The sequence below is a fragment of the Euprymna scolopes genome, chromosome 14 (assembly GCF_053919585.1).
Source record: "Euprymna scolopes isolate OS-2025 chromosome 14, ASM5391958v1, whole genome shotgun sequence".
Classification (NCBI taxonomy): Eukaryota; Metazoa; Mollusca; class Cephalopoda; order Sepiida; family Sepiolidae; genus Euprymna; species Euprymna scolopes.
Window position 1 is genome coordinate 110984776 of NC_136495.1, and position 17148 is coordinate 111001923.

The 17148-nt window shown below is 36.5% G+C and overlaps 1 protein-coding gene across 4 annotated transcripts in view; it reads right to left on the bottom strand.

Annotated features, from left to right (window-relative positions):
- Positions 1 to 17148, bottom strand: part of LOC145293216 (nuclear factor NF-kappa-B p105 subunit-like) — a 204977-nt gene that overhangs the window by 121015 nt on the left and 66814 nt on the right. For all 4 annotated transcript variants that reach the window (XM_080139755.1, XM_080139757.1, XM_080139756.1 and 1 more), the window contains exons 3-4: positions 11669 to 11805; positions 465 to 616 (exon numbers count right to left, since the gene is read on the bottom strand). In XM_080139755.1, the coding sequence (XP_079995881.1) occupies positions 465 to 616; positions 11669 to 11805 (289 nt within the window). The remainder of the gene's footprint in view (positions 1 to 464; positions 617 to 11668; positions 11806 to 17148) is intronic.

The following is a 17148-nucleotide window of genomic DNA, read 5'->3' on the forward strand; positions in this document are numbered from 1 at the left end:
ATGGTGTATAAATATAGGGGTCAGACAACTTAATTTGAACTATCGAGATTAAAATCAACCTTATAATGGATACAGTTAGTATTAAAATTGAAAAAAAAAAACCGTAAATTTTTATTTTTTTTGTTAAAAAAAAAGACTACTTGATCAATTTACATGAATTTTGGAATATGACAATACCGTTCCGTGATGAGTGCGTAAAGTGAATCATATAAATTTTTCTGTATATTTTTTTTAAAGAAGGTTAATTCCAAATAAACACCGAAAAATGGTATTTAATTGTTAGAAAAGCATTGGAATCAACGCATCACTGTAGAAGGAGATCATGTTGATGAATAAAGTTGAACATTGCTTAAGCGCTGTTGTTTTATTAATTAGGCATGAAACTTATTGAGTGATGTGTCAGATTAGTAGAGAGACCGATAATTAGATAAGATAATTGTTTATGTAAATCTTCCACCACTTACTGACAGATTGGATTCTTAGCTTCTTTGACATCAATTAGACAAATTCCTCTATTACAAGACTTGCCAACCAATTCATGAGCGTGTGTCTTTGGTACAGGGTCGTTAGTAACCAAACTGACTAGGATTTTCGCAGGACCTTCGTAGTTCATAATCTACAAAGATAGAACAAACACCATATAAATCTGATATATATATATATATATATATACAAATATATTAGTAAGTTTTGAAAATATATATGACAATTAAGCTACACAGAATTTTTGTGTTTTTTACAAAGGCATCACCACTTATCAAGGCCAAGTGGCCACTCGAGGATGAGAGTTAAAGAGTGTACAGTAGACAATTGGGCAATAAAGTAATCGTTAGTAATGGAAATTCGGTAAATTTGTTAACTTATACGGAACGGCTCATCAAAAACTTGTTTACATTAGACTTGAAGGCAACTATATTGTAGTCAGCTGGAAAGCAGGAAAATGGAAGACAATTCTATAGGTGTGCAGTTCTAAGAAAGAAGCTTTGTTCATGGAATCTACATTTAGGTTTAGGCACAGATAAAGAGTGGGGGAAATTATTAGACGGGTGTTTTTTGTGAAAGTTTGGCGAGGGGGGACCATAGATTGGAGCTCAGTCGAGCACTTGCAATGAAAATAATGATAAATCAGAGACATACTCACAACATCTCTTCTATGAGAAAGAGGTTGCAGGGAAGAGAAAAGAGGCTATGAAGTCTGCTTTGAACTCTATCAAAGCAGGATAAGTCCTTTCTAGCAGCTCCTGGCTAGATGTGGCAACAGTACTCCATCCTTGAATGTATCTAGCTCTTATATAGATAGAGAATTGCATCAGCAGTGAGATATCTACTCGATCGATAGAAGGATTCCACCATTTTTCCAGCAGCCTTGGCATGGCAACGGATTTAATGTATGTGTTTAATTTCAGATAAGGAGTAAAGGTAAAGCCCAGAAGCTTGTCAAAACATGAGGCCTCCCCAAGACGAGAGCCATTCATTTCAATTGATGCCAGATGGGAATCAGAGTGTTGATGATGTAAAGATAAAAGCTTGGTTTTAGATGCATTAAAAGTAACAAGCCACCTCTTTCCCCATTGTACCAGTTGCTCAAGCTCAGAGGAGAGAGAATCGGAGAGAATTTAGATAGTAGTGTCATCAGCATAAATGTCTACGAATGATGTAAGGATGTGATTTGGAAGATCATTAATGTAGATCAGGAAGAGAGTTGGGCCCAGGATGAACCGCTGAGGGACTCCAGCATTAATAATGTGAGCTTCTGATTTCTCCTATCAACCACTACTCTTCTGAATCTATCAAAGAGAAATGATTTAATAATTGAGAAGACATTTCCAGCTATACCGTAGCTGGAGATTTTGTGAAGTAAACCTTTATGCCATACTCTATCGAAGACCTTTGATATGTCAAGAGCAATTGCCCTAAAAAGAGGGCCTCTGTCGAGAGATTCGCTAATCCTATGAGATATAACTGTAAGCACATCTGCTGTAGATCTAGCAGAATGGAAACCATATTGAGTGTCACTAAGAAGGTTATTTTTGCTAAGATGGTTGATTATTTCTCTATTTAACATAGATTCTAGCAACTTACTCATGACACACAGAAGACTTATTGGCCTGTATCGAGAGGGAGATGAACGATCACCTGAATTCTTAAATACAGGGCATACTGATGAGATTTTCCAGGGTGATGGGAAGCAATTCTCCTTAAGACAACGTTTAAACAGTTTTGTAAGTATGGGCGCTAGTTCTGGTTGAAATTTTTGAGTACTATAATTGGAATACCATTAGGGCCAGTTGCTTTACTGGAATCAAGGTTTTTGATTAGCTTGGCAACATCACGTACAGATATTTGTATATCACATCGCATGTTTTCTGATACAGGAGGAAATATTGGGGTTGGCGGCCTTGGTCGCAAAGAGTAGAATTAGCTGCAAAGTTCTTGGCAAAGAGTTTGGCTTTGTCTGATGCTGACGAGATTACCTCAGGTTCATTGATGATAGTTGGGATAGAGCACACACTTCTGTTCAGAATTCTGTTTGCTATTTGCCAAAACTGGTGGGGAACTAAGCCACTGCTCAGCTATTTTGGACTTAACGGACTGAGCATACATAATGAGCGTAAATAATGGGGGAAGGGGAGCAAATGTTGAACTTAGTCATTTTTTTATGCCTCGTTCACTGTGCACTCACGGGGGACCATGCATGCTTCACTTGTTATTATTATAATTACTGTTATTATTTAAAATTTAACATAGCTAATTTCTCGTTCAGACATACATATGATACTTGGTTCGAACTAGACTGTGTTTTTGTTTTTTCCTTTCACTATGTTATTACCACAAATATATTTTATTTCACATCAGTTGCTTTCTGAAAATACTCATTATAAAAACGATTCCTCAGTGAATGTTCTTATACTTTAAAATCATGTAACCAGTTCTTCCCCTTGACTTCTGTAAAAATAAATAAATATTGAAAAAAAAATACATTTCATTTTCCATTTCTTCTTAAACAAGTCAGGGGTTTGTTTTACTATACACATAGATTCAAAAAAGTTGTCAAAACACAAATACATAACAAATAAATGTTATCAAAGAAAAGATAAGTTACTTTTCTACCTAATTTGATAAATTTTTAGTGTTTTTATTTAATGTAAAGTGTTTATTTAACATCAGCCAATAAGGAAAACATATCTGGTCCATCTTGGTCTTTTTTTGGAAAAAGCTGCAAGAAAACTCATCCCAAAGAAACCAGATTGTATTTTCAGCAACTTTATTGCGGTTATTTCCTCATGGGAAAAGTTGCATTTTGTTTTAATATCTACATCTTATCTACATTGTTCTGAGCCGTTATTGATTAGTCGCCAGTTCATACCCTCTTGACTGTTTCTCCCAAACTCTGTGTGTGTGCAGTCAGCACCAACCCTATTCGGGTTTAACCGGCTTCCTCCGAAGGAGGAAGTTTCATAGGAGTATGAAATTCATAAGTGGTCCCCAGTCGCACGTATATCCCCATTAGGGGAGATGACGATATTAGGTTTCTGCAAATTTTTGCAGGGAGGTGTCGACGTCCTCCTACATACAGCACCTGGAATTCCCAAATTGGTCACCCATTTTAGTAATGACCAGGCTCAACGTTGCTTAACTTCGGTGACCTGATGGGAACCGGTATGTCGACGTGATTATGCCGCCAAACTCTGGCTCTCAACTGACTAAAACCTCAGTGTACAAAAACACCTTCCTTCTAATGACGTAATCAACACATATCACTCGTGACTATTGTGTGACGTCTGTCACATATTCTTGTTTACCTATAAACTTATTCTCTCTCCTCTGATCTTGAGCATGTGGTACAATGGGGAAACGAGTGGCTGGTTACTTTTAATGCATCTAAAACCAAGCTTCTATCTTTACATCATCAACATTCTGATCCCCATCTGGCATCAATTGAAATGAATGGCTCTCGTCTTGAGGAGGTGTCATGTTTTGACAAGCTCCTGGGCTTTACCTTTACTCCTGATATGAAATGGAACACGTACATCAAATCTGTTGCCAAGGCCGCTGGGAAAATGGTGGGATCCTTCTACCGATCCAGTAGATATCTCACTGCTGATGCGATTCTCTATCTATATAAGAGTTAGGTACATCCAAGGATGGAGTACTGTTGCCACATCTAGCCAGGAGCTGCTAGAAAGGACTTGTCCTGCCTTGATAGAGTTCACAATAGACTTTGTAGCCTCGTAGGAGATGTCCTTTTCTTTTCCCTGCAACCTCTAACAGAAGAGCTGTTGCGAGTTTGTCTTTGCTTTATTGTTACATAGCAAGTGCTTGACTGAGCTTCAATCTATAGTCGCCCCTTGCCAAACTTTCACAAGAAACACTCGTCTAGCTGAAAACATTCTATCAATAATTCCCCCCCACTCTTTATCTGTGCCTAAACCTAAATGTAGATTCCATGAACAAAGCTTCTTTCTTAGAACTGCATGCCAATGGAACTGCCTTCCGTTTTCCTGCTTTCCAGCTGACTATAATATGGTTGTCTTCAAGTCCAACGTAAACAAGTTCTTGATGAGCCGTTCCACTTAAGCTAACAAATTTACCGAAATTCCATTACTAACGATTACTATAAGTTCCAATTGTCTACTGTACACTCTTAACCCTTATCCTCAAGTGGTCTCTGGTCCTTGATAAGTGGTGATTCCTATGTAAAAAAAAAAAAAAAAAAAAATTATTAGTAATGTTGCTAAATAGGGTTTGCGAGTGATATGGGAAAAAGAAAGCATTCAAAATGTTTCTTAAACATTATTACATGAGGAGTCATTTTGTGTAAAAAGGTAATTTATTTTTTTCATATCACCTACAAACATATTTAGCAACATTACGAAATTATCAATACTAAAATTCTTGGACTTAATTCTAAATTCCACATTTATCAAATTAACATTCCTTTACATATTTTTTTTTAACAAAGGAGTCCAGCAGCCACTCGAGGATAAGGGTTAATAAGTGTACAGTAGTCAATGGGACAATATCATAGTAACAGTTAGTAGTGGAATTTTGGTAAATTGGATTACTTAAGGAGACGGCTCATCAAGAACTTGTTCATATTAGACTTGAAGACGATCATATTGTAGTCAATTGGAAAGCAGGAAAACGGAATAGATTTTCACAGGCGTGCAGTTCTAAGAAAGAAGTTTTGTTTATGGAATCTATGTTTAGGTTTAGGCACAGATAAAGAGTGGGGAGAGGTTATTGATAGTGGTTTCGGATAGACAAGTGTTTTTCGTGAAAGTCTAGCAAGAGAGGGGACCAAAGAGTTAAGCTCAGACAAGCACTTGTTATGAAAATAATGATAAAGCAGAGACAAGCTCGCGACATCTCTTCTGTGGGAAAGAGGTTGCAAGGAAGAAAAAAGGACATCCTCCACTAGGCTACAAAGTCTATTTTACAAACTGTTATAATGGAATGACCTCCATACAATAAGATACAGATAATGTAGAAATATCATTTGGACGAAAGATGAGTGTGTTGTGGGGCTGGACGTCCGGGGACAATCGACCCAACAACTAACAAGGTAGACACAGGCAAAAAGTAAACAGCAAAAAGGCAAAGAAGAATGACAGACACAGGTTGTTTGGTTAAAGACGGGGATTCGACTTTTACTTGCAAAGGAAGCGAAAAATTGTATGATCTGGATGCTGGTCGCTTGGAAGGATGCATGTCACTGGGGACCTAGGTCTGGAGGTCAGGTACTCTAGATGTAGCGTGGTTCAGGGTTGCTCTCTGGATCTGGAATGGACGGTGGGCACTGAGAATGAGGTGATCAGTGTTAAGGAACGGACGGCACTGAGAATGGAGGATCAGTGTTAAGGAATGGACGACACTGAGAACAGAGGATCAGTGTTAGGAATGGACATGTGCGAGCGAGGTTGCAGACCGGAAGAGCGAGGTTGCAGGCTGGAGGAGCAAGGTGCAGGAAAGCTGCAGGAGGAAGCTGGAGGCACTGGAGCGAGCTGGAGGCACCAAGAGCTGGAAAGCTGCAGGAGTGAGTTGGAGGCACTGGAGACTGGAAGTGAAGGTCGCTGCTGGTGGGTCTCAGGAGGCAAGGGCGGTTTAAACTGCTGCTGCTGCAATCCTTCGGCGCTGGTGGATTCGGTCGACGTGACTGGTAGCGTCAGTTGTTACTCCCTGGGCAAGTTCATTTTTGACTTGGCCAAAACGAGCAATCTTCATTTGGCCAGCGTGATGTTAGTGATGTCGCTCTCAATGAAACAAACAAACGACTCTAATTAATTCTAGAATGAAATTTATGCAATCAAAAGTAGATTGTGAGTTTGTTGATTCCATTTAAATTAATTTCCTCTAAAGGGTAAAAAGTCAATCGCCTGTTTTATTGGTGTTTTGTTGATATATTTGTGTGTAGCAACATTGATGATGACAAGGGAAAGAGTAGGTAAATGAATTCACCAAGCCTGAATATGTTCATGCGTTTCACTCACTCGTGTTTAGCTGATCGCGTCCTTGGTTTAACGTAAGGGAAGGAGTGGTGGCGAAGAAAGAAAGAAAAAAATGGAGGCGGTGATTTGAAAGTGCGACAAGCGTATAATATTTTTGAAAAAAAAAAAAAAAAAAAAAGAAAATTTTCTTTCTAAAAAGAAATCAAAAGGAAAAAAGTGAAACTGAATTTAGGAATGCACATGGTCGAAGGAAAAAGAAAACTACTGAGTCAGAAAGACGGAAATAAGTTCTATAAACTTAACTGATAAAATAATTCAACCAACTGAAAAAGAAAATTTTAAAAAGAATACAACACAAAAATACAACACAAACCTAAGACACAAAAAGTTTTTTTTTTTTTCAAAAGAAAAAAATGTAATTAAGTCTGAAAAAAATAAAAAAGAAAGAAAAATATTTATTCTATTGCTAATTCACTTCAAATTTATTTTTTTCTAATAAAAAATATATATATATAAGAATAAATAAGACTGCAAAAAAGGAACATGTTCTAATGCTGCTGAGTGTGTGTCGGCGGTCGGTTTAGTGTCACTGTTGCATTTTCTTCTCCAAAATTTTTCTAAATTGTTACAAAATAATATCTACCTTTTTAAACAAATTCATTGAATTTATTTAGCACATTTTTGTACAATTAATTTTTTTGTCGTTGTTTTATTCTGTACTTAAAAGTTTAATATGGAGCAAATAACTGAACTCACAAAAACCATGCAAACACAACAAAAGCAAATAGAATATTTTCAAGAACAACAATTAAAACAAAGTGAATTATTACAAGCCATATTAATGAGGCAAGTAGAAAAAAAAGATTGTCGGTTTTGAAGGAACTGCAAACTATCTAGAATTTTTGTATGAACCGACAAATGGTCTGACTTTTCCAGCAGATATGAAAATAATTTTTGTAAAAGATGTCAGTCGTGGTCGGACGAGAAAAATATTATTCTGCTGTTACAAAAACTTGGTACTCAGGAAAATACCGAATAAAAAAATGTCATTCTCTCAAAGAAACCTAAAGATATTTCTTTTAAAGAAACGATAGATATAATATCAGGAATTTTCAGGAGTGGGAAAGCTTATTTTATACATGTCATAAGTGTCTAAATCTTGTGAAACAAGAGGAGAAGGATTTTATTGCTTATGCAGGAAAAGTTAATGGCCAATGTTAATTTTTCAGGATAAAAGACCTCAAAGAAGATATGTTTAAATGTTTAATATTTGTTCAGGGTTTAATAGCCACTAAAGATAAAGAGATTCGTTCATGGATATTATCAATCATGAATCTAGACACTGAGATAACATTACAAAAAGTTATGGAAGAGTGTTAAAAGCTGTTGAATTTAAAACAGGACAATACAAGGAAAAAATATTGTTACTTTAAAAATAAAATATGCTACAAGTGCGGACATAAAGGTCGTAAATCAACGGTATGCAAAAAGAAAAAAGGCTGTAAGCCTGAAAGAATAAACACCATTGAATCTTAAAGAGTCCATGAATTGTAAGCAAATAAAATATATTGATGTCAAAATTAATGGCTAGAAAGTAAACTCTCTTCTGGATACTGGGAGTGATAAATCCCTAATTGATGAAGTAACTTGGAAGCAAATTGGATATCCAAAGTTACAAAATACTGAAAAAATTGCTGAGATGTTTCTGAAAATAGACGAAAGATGAATTTTATACAAATGTGACACTGAATGAAAATACAGTAAAGACCAAAATTAATGCCATACCAGGAAAAAATTCTAATTTATTTGATATCGACTTGATGATACCATTCAATTTATGGGAGAAACCCATAAATTTGTTTTGTAGAAAAGTAAGTGTGGCAGAGATAAAAAATTCCAAACTGACAGAAAAATTTATTAAGGATTTAAAAAAGGATTTTAAAAATGTATTTTCTGAGGAACTGGGTTATTGCACTAAGGTTGAAGTGAAATTTGAACTGAAGGACAAAACTAAACCAGTGTTCAAACCTAAAAGGAAGATTCCATTTTCTTCACTGGAAACAATAGATGAAGAACTAAAGAGACTCAAAGAAAATGTAGTAATTAAAAAAGTAGACTACTCTGAGTGGGCATCACCCAGAGTATATGTAAAAAAGAAAAAGAAAAAGATCAAGATATGTGCAAATTTCTCAACTGGACTAAATGATTGCTTAAAATATCATAACTATCTGCTCCCTACACGTGGGGAAATTTTTTCTAAGTAGAATGGGGGGAAAATTTTCTCAAAAATTGATTTATCAGAGGCATATTTGCAGATCAAGTTCAAACCAATTGAGACCAAAATACATGGAAACACTCAAAAACCCGAGAACTACCACTGTAAGTGTTGTACGACAATTTCCAAATTGAACCTCCAAACAACAAGGAAATACCAAGCAAAGTATTAATAACTCCAAAAACTAGTCACTTTCCAAAAATCAAAGAATTCACAAATGAAAACTGTAAGGAGAAGTGAAAGAAAAAGGAAAAGGGCTGAGCGCTTCAGTTCAAGCTCAAAAAGAACTAAATGGTAAAGCCAAATTCTAGGAAAGAATTTAGCCTGTGGGAAGGTGTTATAATGGAATGACCTAGCATCCTCCATACAATAATATGCAGACAATGTAGTAATACTCCTCTAGGAATGAGAGAGTTCCAAGACACCGAGCAAAACAGACTCTTGCCTTGTATCCCCTTTGTAAATAAACTTTTGTATTAACCCTAAGTTAATGTCCTGTGTTGTGACCTTGAACGTGACCTTACACGACCTTGAACCTCTGATCGCGGCCCACTTATGATCTTAACCCTGGGTCGATGCCCAATTATGACTATACTAGTCAACGGGTAATTAATTATGTCGACTGGGCAACCAGGTCTGCCAACCATTGGTATGTCACGTCACTCAGTGAGTCCTCGTCAAGGCGTTGGAGGACTCTTCTCGGTTGCACGGTCCTCAAGGCCTGTTCTTCTTGGTCGTCTAGTTGGTCGTCCTGTTGACTGGGTGTTCGTTGACGGGAACGGGGTCACAAGTGGCAAGTAAAAAGAATTAAAATTACATGGAACAACAGCACATCAGCAAACAAACTCCAGAGGTTGGTTGATATATAATGTATTTAGGAAATTCATAAATGATTATCTACAGACGTATGTACAATTGAAGATTAAATGGAAGCAAGCAATTAGATTTGTGAATGAGCTTCTTGTTGAAATACTCGGTCGGAGTCGCGGACCGTTGTAATTATCACTAAGGTGTTCTGGCTGGTCTCTTCCTAGGTCCTCTGAATTCTATTAAGTTGCAAATTGAGCTCTCTGGCAACCAGCGAGGGGGAGAGAGAAGTTGGGTGGCTGGAGTCCTCTACCGAGACCTTATCTCTGTCTCTCCAGAGATCTCTCTCTGTCTTCTCTCTTCTTATCTCCTATCTCTCTCTCTCTCTCTCTCTCTCTCTCTCTCTGTCTTCTCTCTTCTTCTAACTCTTCTATCTCTCTGATTAAATCGAGTTTTACAGATCTTATATAGTAAAACCCTTGAATAATGACGACGCCTACGTTCGTCTTCGACCAATCAAATTGATTGATAACAATCCACCTGATTCCTTCTCATTGGTCAATTTGGCCTGTGGCAGGTATTATTTTTCCGCCCCCAATTTCCAAAATCAAATTGACTCCTCCCCAACTTGTCTGACCCCGCCTTCTTTATAATGGTTTTTTCCATATTATTAACTGATAATCAGAGGAAATATTATTGTTTAGCTTGTAATAGATCATCAGCTTTCATCTATTTAAAAAATATCCGTTTGATATTCTTTCCCCTTTGAATTTATTTGTTTTGTAAAAACATCCGTGTGATTTTTAAAAAATATTCTTTACATGTCAGAATTCCCTTTAGCGCCCAAAACAATTTGCCAAAAGACATTTTTAGATAAGTCATATTTGAAAAACAATTCATGTCGAACCTTGGGCTGACGTCATGAATTCTTTTATCAGGCCCGATCTGTTTCGTGTGTGTGTGTGTGTGTGTGTGGTGTTTCTCAGATCAAAAACGATCCGACATTTCACCTGTCAACCAACACATTTCCAAGCCGACCGACATTTCAAAGCTCTGATTCGGAATATTTTGTGTTTGGCTCGTTTAGTGCAAACGCGGGCGTATTTTGGTTAAAAAATGTTTTAAGTAATCTTTCACTTTGAAGTTTAGCAGGCGATTTCTATTTTTATCCCCCAACCATATGGTATCTCAACAACAAGATTTTGATACATAAAAATATTAACTAAAAAAAATTTTTTTTTTTTTTTTCTGTAACCGGTGTTCGCCCGGGATTGATTATCACATTTAACAAAAAACGTCACATCGACCCTACTGATCTGATGTGGCCCCTCTTTGGTGTTACAGTGTTATGATTATCTAAAGAAAGATATATCACAAACATATGTTCAAGTTACTCAGCGTTGTCCCAGAATGAACAATGTAACACACAGGAGTATGCTAATCAGTTATAGTCCAACCTATAACCTATTTTATCGAATAATGTTGATGAATCTGTTAATAAGCTTCGTCCTGGTACCTGCGTTTCTTCACCCATTGCATAGAGTTCCTATTTACAATGCCTCCCCACGGGAGAGAGTTAGACACCAGGATCATTTTTTTAACATGGAGAAAAGGAATAAAAATTTTAAAAATTGTCAGTCGTGAAGGCTTTCTCCTCCATTGAGAGAGAACAAAAATTGAAGCGCAGCATCTGAAAAACAGATACTACACTTTGATCTTGGCTTGCATAGAATTAACTAGAAGAATCGTTCTTAAACATTTAATTTCAACAACACTGCTAAAGTTAGTAAGATGCAGAAATAAAGCAAGTAGAGGAAAACATAAGATAAACATGACCAAACTTATTTGCACATAGAGCAACTTTCTTATGGAGCCTTCCATAAGTACCCAATATCTTTCTAGAAATAATTCTGACAAGAAAAATATCAGGGAAACCATTGCCAACAATAGAATTCTCAGATTCATATGACGATGATAAGTGACTATTAATAAAATGTTTTGAAACACAATCAGATGAAAAAAATGTTTTGAAACACAATCAGATGAAAAAAATGTTTTGAAACACAATCAGATGAAAAAAATGTTTTGAAACACAATCAGAAGAAAAAAAAAATTAAACTCAAAAAGAAATTCTTACCTGAATAGCTGGATATGATTTTTTCCCTTTCTCGCTATTCACTCCTTGAAGTCCACCATGGGAAGGTCCTTCACACTTATAACGAAAACGAAAACCCCGTGATTGGGGCTCTTCAATGATGGTCACATATGCATCCTCTAAAAATAAAAAAATATTGTCAACAAAAGAACTTGAAAAGCACAAACACTATATTTTATATCAATTTTTTGATTAACTCTTTATACTAAAAAAAAAAACACAAAAAAAAAAACCAGATTTAAGAGGTAGAAAGACAGACATGGCATTCATCCTACATGGATTTAACCAGCTTCCTCTGAAGGAGAAAGTGTTAAAGATATATAAATTTCATATGTAATCCCCAGTCACATATATGTGCTGGTCAAGGGAGGTGAAAATATCAGATTTTTGCTGTTCTTGCAAGAAAGTATCGAGGTCCTCCTACATACGGCGCCTGGTATTTTCAAGTGGTATCCATTTGACAATGACCAGGCACAATGTTGCTTAACTTTGATGATCTAATGGGAACCGATGTGTCAACATGATCATTAAATGCAATCATAATTTACATATGTCTTTGCTTTTGTAAATTACTAAGCAAAATAAAATAGTAGTTCAAATTAAAGTGATCACTGTCTCAAAAAAACTCTTGACTCGGAATGGAATGTTTGCTTGCAAATACAAAATAGTAATGATGATACAGACTCTAGGAATAACAGGCATGAACTTCACCAGTAAGGTGAATACAAACTCGAATGATAACGCCAATACAAACTCGAATGATACCACCAATACAAACTCGAATGATAACACCAATACAAACTCGAATGATAACACCAATACAAACTCGAATGATAACACCAATACAAACTCGAATGATAACACCAATACAAACTCGAATGATAACACCAATACAAACTCGAATGATAACACCAATACAAACTCGAATGATAACACCAATACAAACTCGAATGATAACACCAATACAAACTCGAATGATAACACCAATACAAACTCGAATGATAACACCAATACAAACTCGAATGATAACACCAATACAAACTCGAATGATAACACCAATACAAACTCGAATGATAACACCAATACAAACTCGAATGATAACACCAATACAAACTCGAATGATAACACCAATACAAACTTGAATGATAACACCAATACAAACTCGAATGATAACACCAATACAAACTCAAATGATAACACCAATACAAACTCGAATGATAACACCAATACAAACTCGAATGATAACACCAATACAAACTCGAATGATAACACCAATACAAACTTGAATGATAACACCAATACAAACTCAAATGATAACAAATGGCTAAAGTGTTATACTTATATTGCTTTTGTTCTCGGTCGCATCAGTGCATACCCATTACAATCAAGATAATAAATAAACCACGATAATACTGTAGTTAAAATATAACATTTATTTAAAGATGTCTGAGGATGTTTGAATGCATGTTGTGTTAGCACGAGAGTATAAATTACTATCGAGTCATCGATTTTGATAATCTAGCCCTTCCCAAGTTTTTTTTTTTTTTTTACATAGGCATAACCACTTATAAGGATAAGGGTTAAAGAGTGTACAGTAGTCAATTGGATAATATAGTAATCGTTAGTAATGGAAATTCGGTAAATTTGTTAACTTAAGTGGAATGGCTCATCAAGAACTTGTTTACGTTAGACTTGAAGACAACCATATTATAGTCAGCTGGAAAGCACGAAAACGGAAAACAATTCCACAGGCGTACAGTTCTTAGAAAGAAGCTTTGTTCATGGAATCGACATTTAGGTTTAGGCACAGATAAAGAGTGGAGGGAATTATTGATAGCGTTTTCAGCTTGACGAGTGTTTCTTGTGAAAGTTTGGTGAGGGGTACCACAGATTGAAGATTAGTCGAGCACTTGCCATAAAAATAACGATAAAGCAAAGACAAACTCACAACATCTCTTCTGTGAGATAGAGGTTGCAGGGAAGAGAAAAGGACATCTTCTACGAGGCTACGAAATCTATTTTGAACTCTATCAAGGCAGGACAAGTCCTTTCTAGCAGCTCCTGCCTATATGTGGCAACAGTACTCCATCCTTGGACATGCCTGGCTCTTATATAGATAGAGAATTGCATCAGCAGTGAGATATCTACTCGATAGATAGAAGGATCCCACCATTTTTCCAGCGGCCTTGGCAACAGATTTGATGTACGTGTTCAATTTAAGATCAAGAGTAAAGGTCAAGGCCAGAAGCCTGTCAAAACATGACGCCTCCCCAAGACGAGAGCCATTCATTTCAATTGATGCCAGATGGGGATCAGAGTGTTGATGAAGTAAAGATAGAAGCTTGGTTTTATATGCATTAAACGTAACTAGCCACTCGTTTCCTCATTGTACCACCTGCTCAAGATCAGAGGAGAGAGAATCGGAGAGAACTTGGTCATTTACGGTCATAGATGTGCTACCATAGATGGTAGTGGCATCAGCATAAATGTCTACGAATGATGTAAGGATGTGATTGGAAGATCATTAGTGTAGATCAGGAAAAGAGTTGGGCCCAGGATGGACCACTGAGGGACTGCAGCATTAATATTGTGAGCTTCTGATTTCTGCCCATCAACTACTACTCTTATGAACCTATCAGAGAGAAATGATTTAATAATTGAGCAGACATTTCCAGCTATACCATAGCTGGAGATTTTGTAAAGTAAACCTTTATGCAATACCCTATCAAAGGCCTTTGATATGTCAAGAGCAATTGCCCTAAAAAGGTAGCCTCCTTCGAGAGATTCGCTAATCCTATGAGATATAACTGTAAGCACATCTGCTGTAGATCTAGCAGAACGGAAACCATATTGTGTGTCACTAAGAAGGTTATTTTTGCTGAGATGGTTGATTACTTCTGTATTTAACACAGACTCCAGCAACTTACTCATGACGCACAGGAGACTATTTGTCTATTGCTAGTTCTGGTTGAAGTTTTTTGAGTACTATAATTGGAATACCGTTAGGGCCAGTTGCCTTACTGGAATCAAGGTTTTTGATTAGCTTGACAACATCACGTACAGATATTTGTATATCACATAGCGTGTTTTCTGATACAAGAGGAAATATTGGAGGTTGGCGGCCTTGGTCACAAAAGGTAGAATTGGCTGCAAAGTTCTTTGCAAAGAGTTTGGCTTTGTCTGATGCTGATGAGATTACCTCAGATCCATTGATGATAGTTGGGATAGAGCACATGCTTCTGTTCAGGATTCTGTTTGCTATTTGCCAAAACTGGTGGGAACCAAGCCGCTGCTCAGCTACTTTGGACTTGACGGACTGAGCATACAGCTCTCTTGCGTTCTTTATTACTTTCTTACAATGGTTGCTGGCAGTCCTGAAAGTGGCTTTAGTCTCCATACATCTACTACATTGGAAGCAATGGAAAAGGTGATTTCTGTGCGCAATGGCAGCAGCACATTCTGGAGAGAACCATGGCTGGCTGTTAGGTTTTTGCTGGAACTTTTTCGAAGGTATGAAATGGTCTACACCAAAAATTAACCATTCCATCAGGTCTGATACAATAGTGGACACATCCTTTTTAAACATGGAACGCAGAGGTAGATCTGATATAAATGTACAGAAGCTATCCCAGTCAGCCATAGCGTATCGATATACTGTACAATGGAGAGGTACATCTGAGGACTTATTACATTTCTTTTTTATCTTAATTGATAAAACAGAGTGGTTGGAAGATCCAAGAGGAGACAGAATGGAAACTGAACATAGTTCAGAGCAAGTTGTGAAACAAAGGTCTAGGAGACTCGCATACTGACTGTCAGTGTCAGGCACACGGGTGGGTTTGTGAACAATCTGAATGAGGTCATAAGCAATGGAGAAATCATGACAGAACCTCCCCTCATTATCGATCTTTTTTGAGTTGGTTAACCATTCCACATTGTGAACATTGTAGTCTCCACATACGTGAATCTTAGCTGAAGGATAAACAGATAGGACGTAGTCAATTTTCTCAGATATACTTTTAAAGATAATAACGCCGCTGTTGTGGGGGCGATAGAGAGTAAATATAAATGTAGTAGTGTGAGCGAGTGCAACCCGGAAGCACATATAGGGTAAGTTAGAATCTTCTGGAGATGTCCCTACCACATAGAAAGCCATCTTTAATATAGGCACATATTCCATGCCTATGGCGATCTTGGGGGTCAGATTTGGAAGTTAAGTTAGAGTATCCTTTAATTACGAACTCATTTAGGGAAATAGTCTGTCCAATGCCAGTTTCGCTTTTCTTTCAACGGTTAATTTAAAAAAACATCACTAGCTGACTTTTGGAAGACTCCCCCCCTCCCCCTGCTTTTTATCTCGCAATTTCTTAAAACGTCCAGGCTGAAGTTCAGAATATGATCACGCTTTTCTTTTAACGGTTAATTTAAAAAAAAAAGAAGAAAAAACAGTCATTGGAACGCTGATGTTTTTAAAGCTAATTTCCCTTCAACAGTTTGCATTTTGTGAGATGGAACTCTTTTCGAGATAAGTTGCTGCTATATTAATTTTAATTTTTATCTTTTTAAATTCAAATGTTAATAACTGCATTTTATTTCAGTATTTAATTTATATTTTTATTTTCTGATTGTTTTATTTAATAATAGTGTTTCTCGTCCATAAATGGTTATTTTACCTACCTAGTTGATTGCATAAATAGATTAGGCAATTGTATTCATTTTCAGTTCTTCTATCACTATACTTTCCCTTAATAAAAGTCAAATTGGCATGTTTAAGTACAATACTTAATAGTTCCACCATGACTGATCTAGTCTCACTATCTATCTAACACATTACTCTTATCCTTGAGTGGCTTTAGGGTCTTGATAAGTGGTGACCCTTACAGTAAAAAAAAAAAAATAAGGTTTTTGTGCTCGCTTTAAATAAAAAGTTATGACTAACAAGATGTATGCACAAGTTAATCAGAGCTAGCAGTTTAGTCATACTGCTTGATTGCTCGTTTTTTTTAAAGGCTTGAAACATATCAACATGTTTTTTGATCAAGTAAATATTGTTGTTTATTCTATGTGGCGGGTTGATGTGTGCAATGTTGATGCTTAGTGTATGGTTAGGAGTTTCACATACATGGCGAACATTGTAAATGGTATTTCTTTAAAGGTTGTTGCCAAGATCAAAACTGCACAAGTCTGTTGGCAGAAAATGTGTGAATTGTTTTGATGTGGAGTCCTGATGCATTTTCCTTGCTTTTATAAACTACTAGCAGGCCACCCGGCGTTGTCCAGTCATAAAATATACATAAATATTATATTTTAAATTATGCAGAAACTGAGACACGTGCATGTGAGTATTATAGTTTTTCTAAACAGTTCACTTCTTGTAAGTGAAAGACAAAAAAAAAATATGCAAGCTGAGATCAAAAACACAAGCAGTGACTCAAGTATGGTAACCATTACGCCAGCTTGAC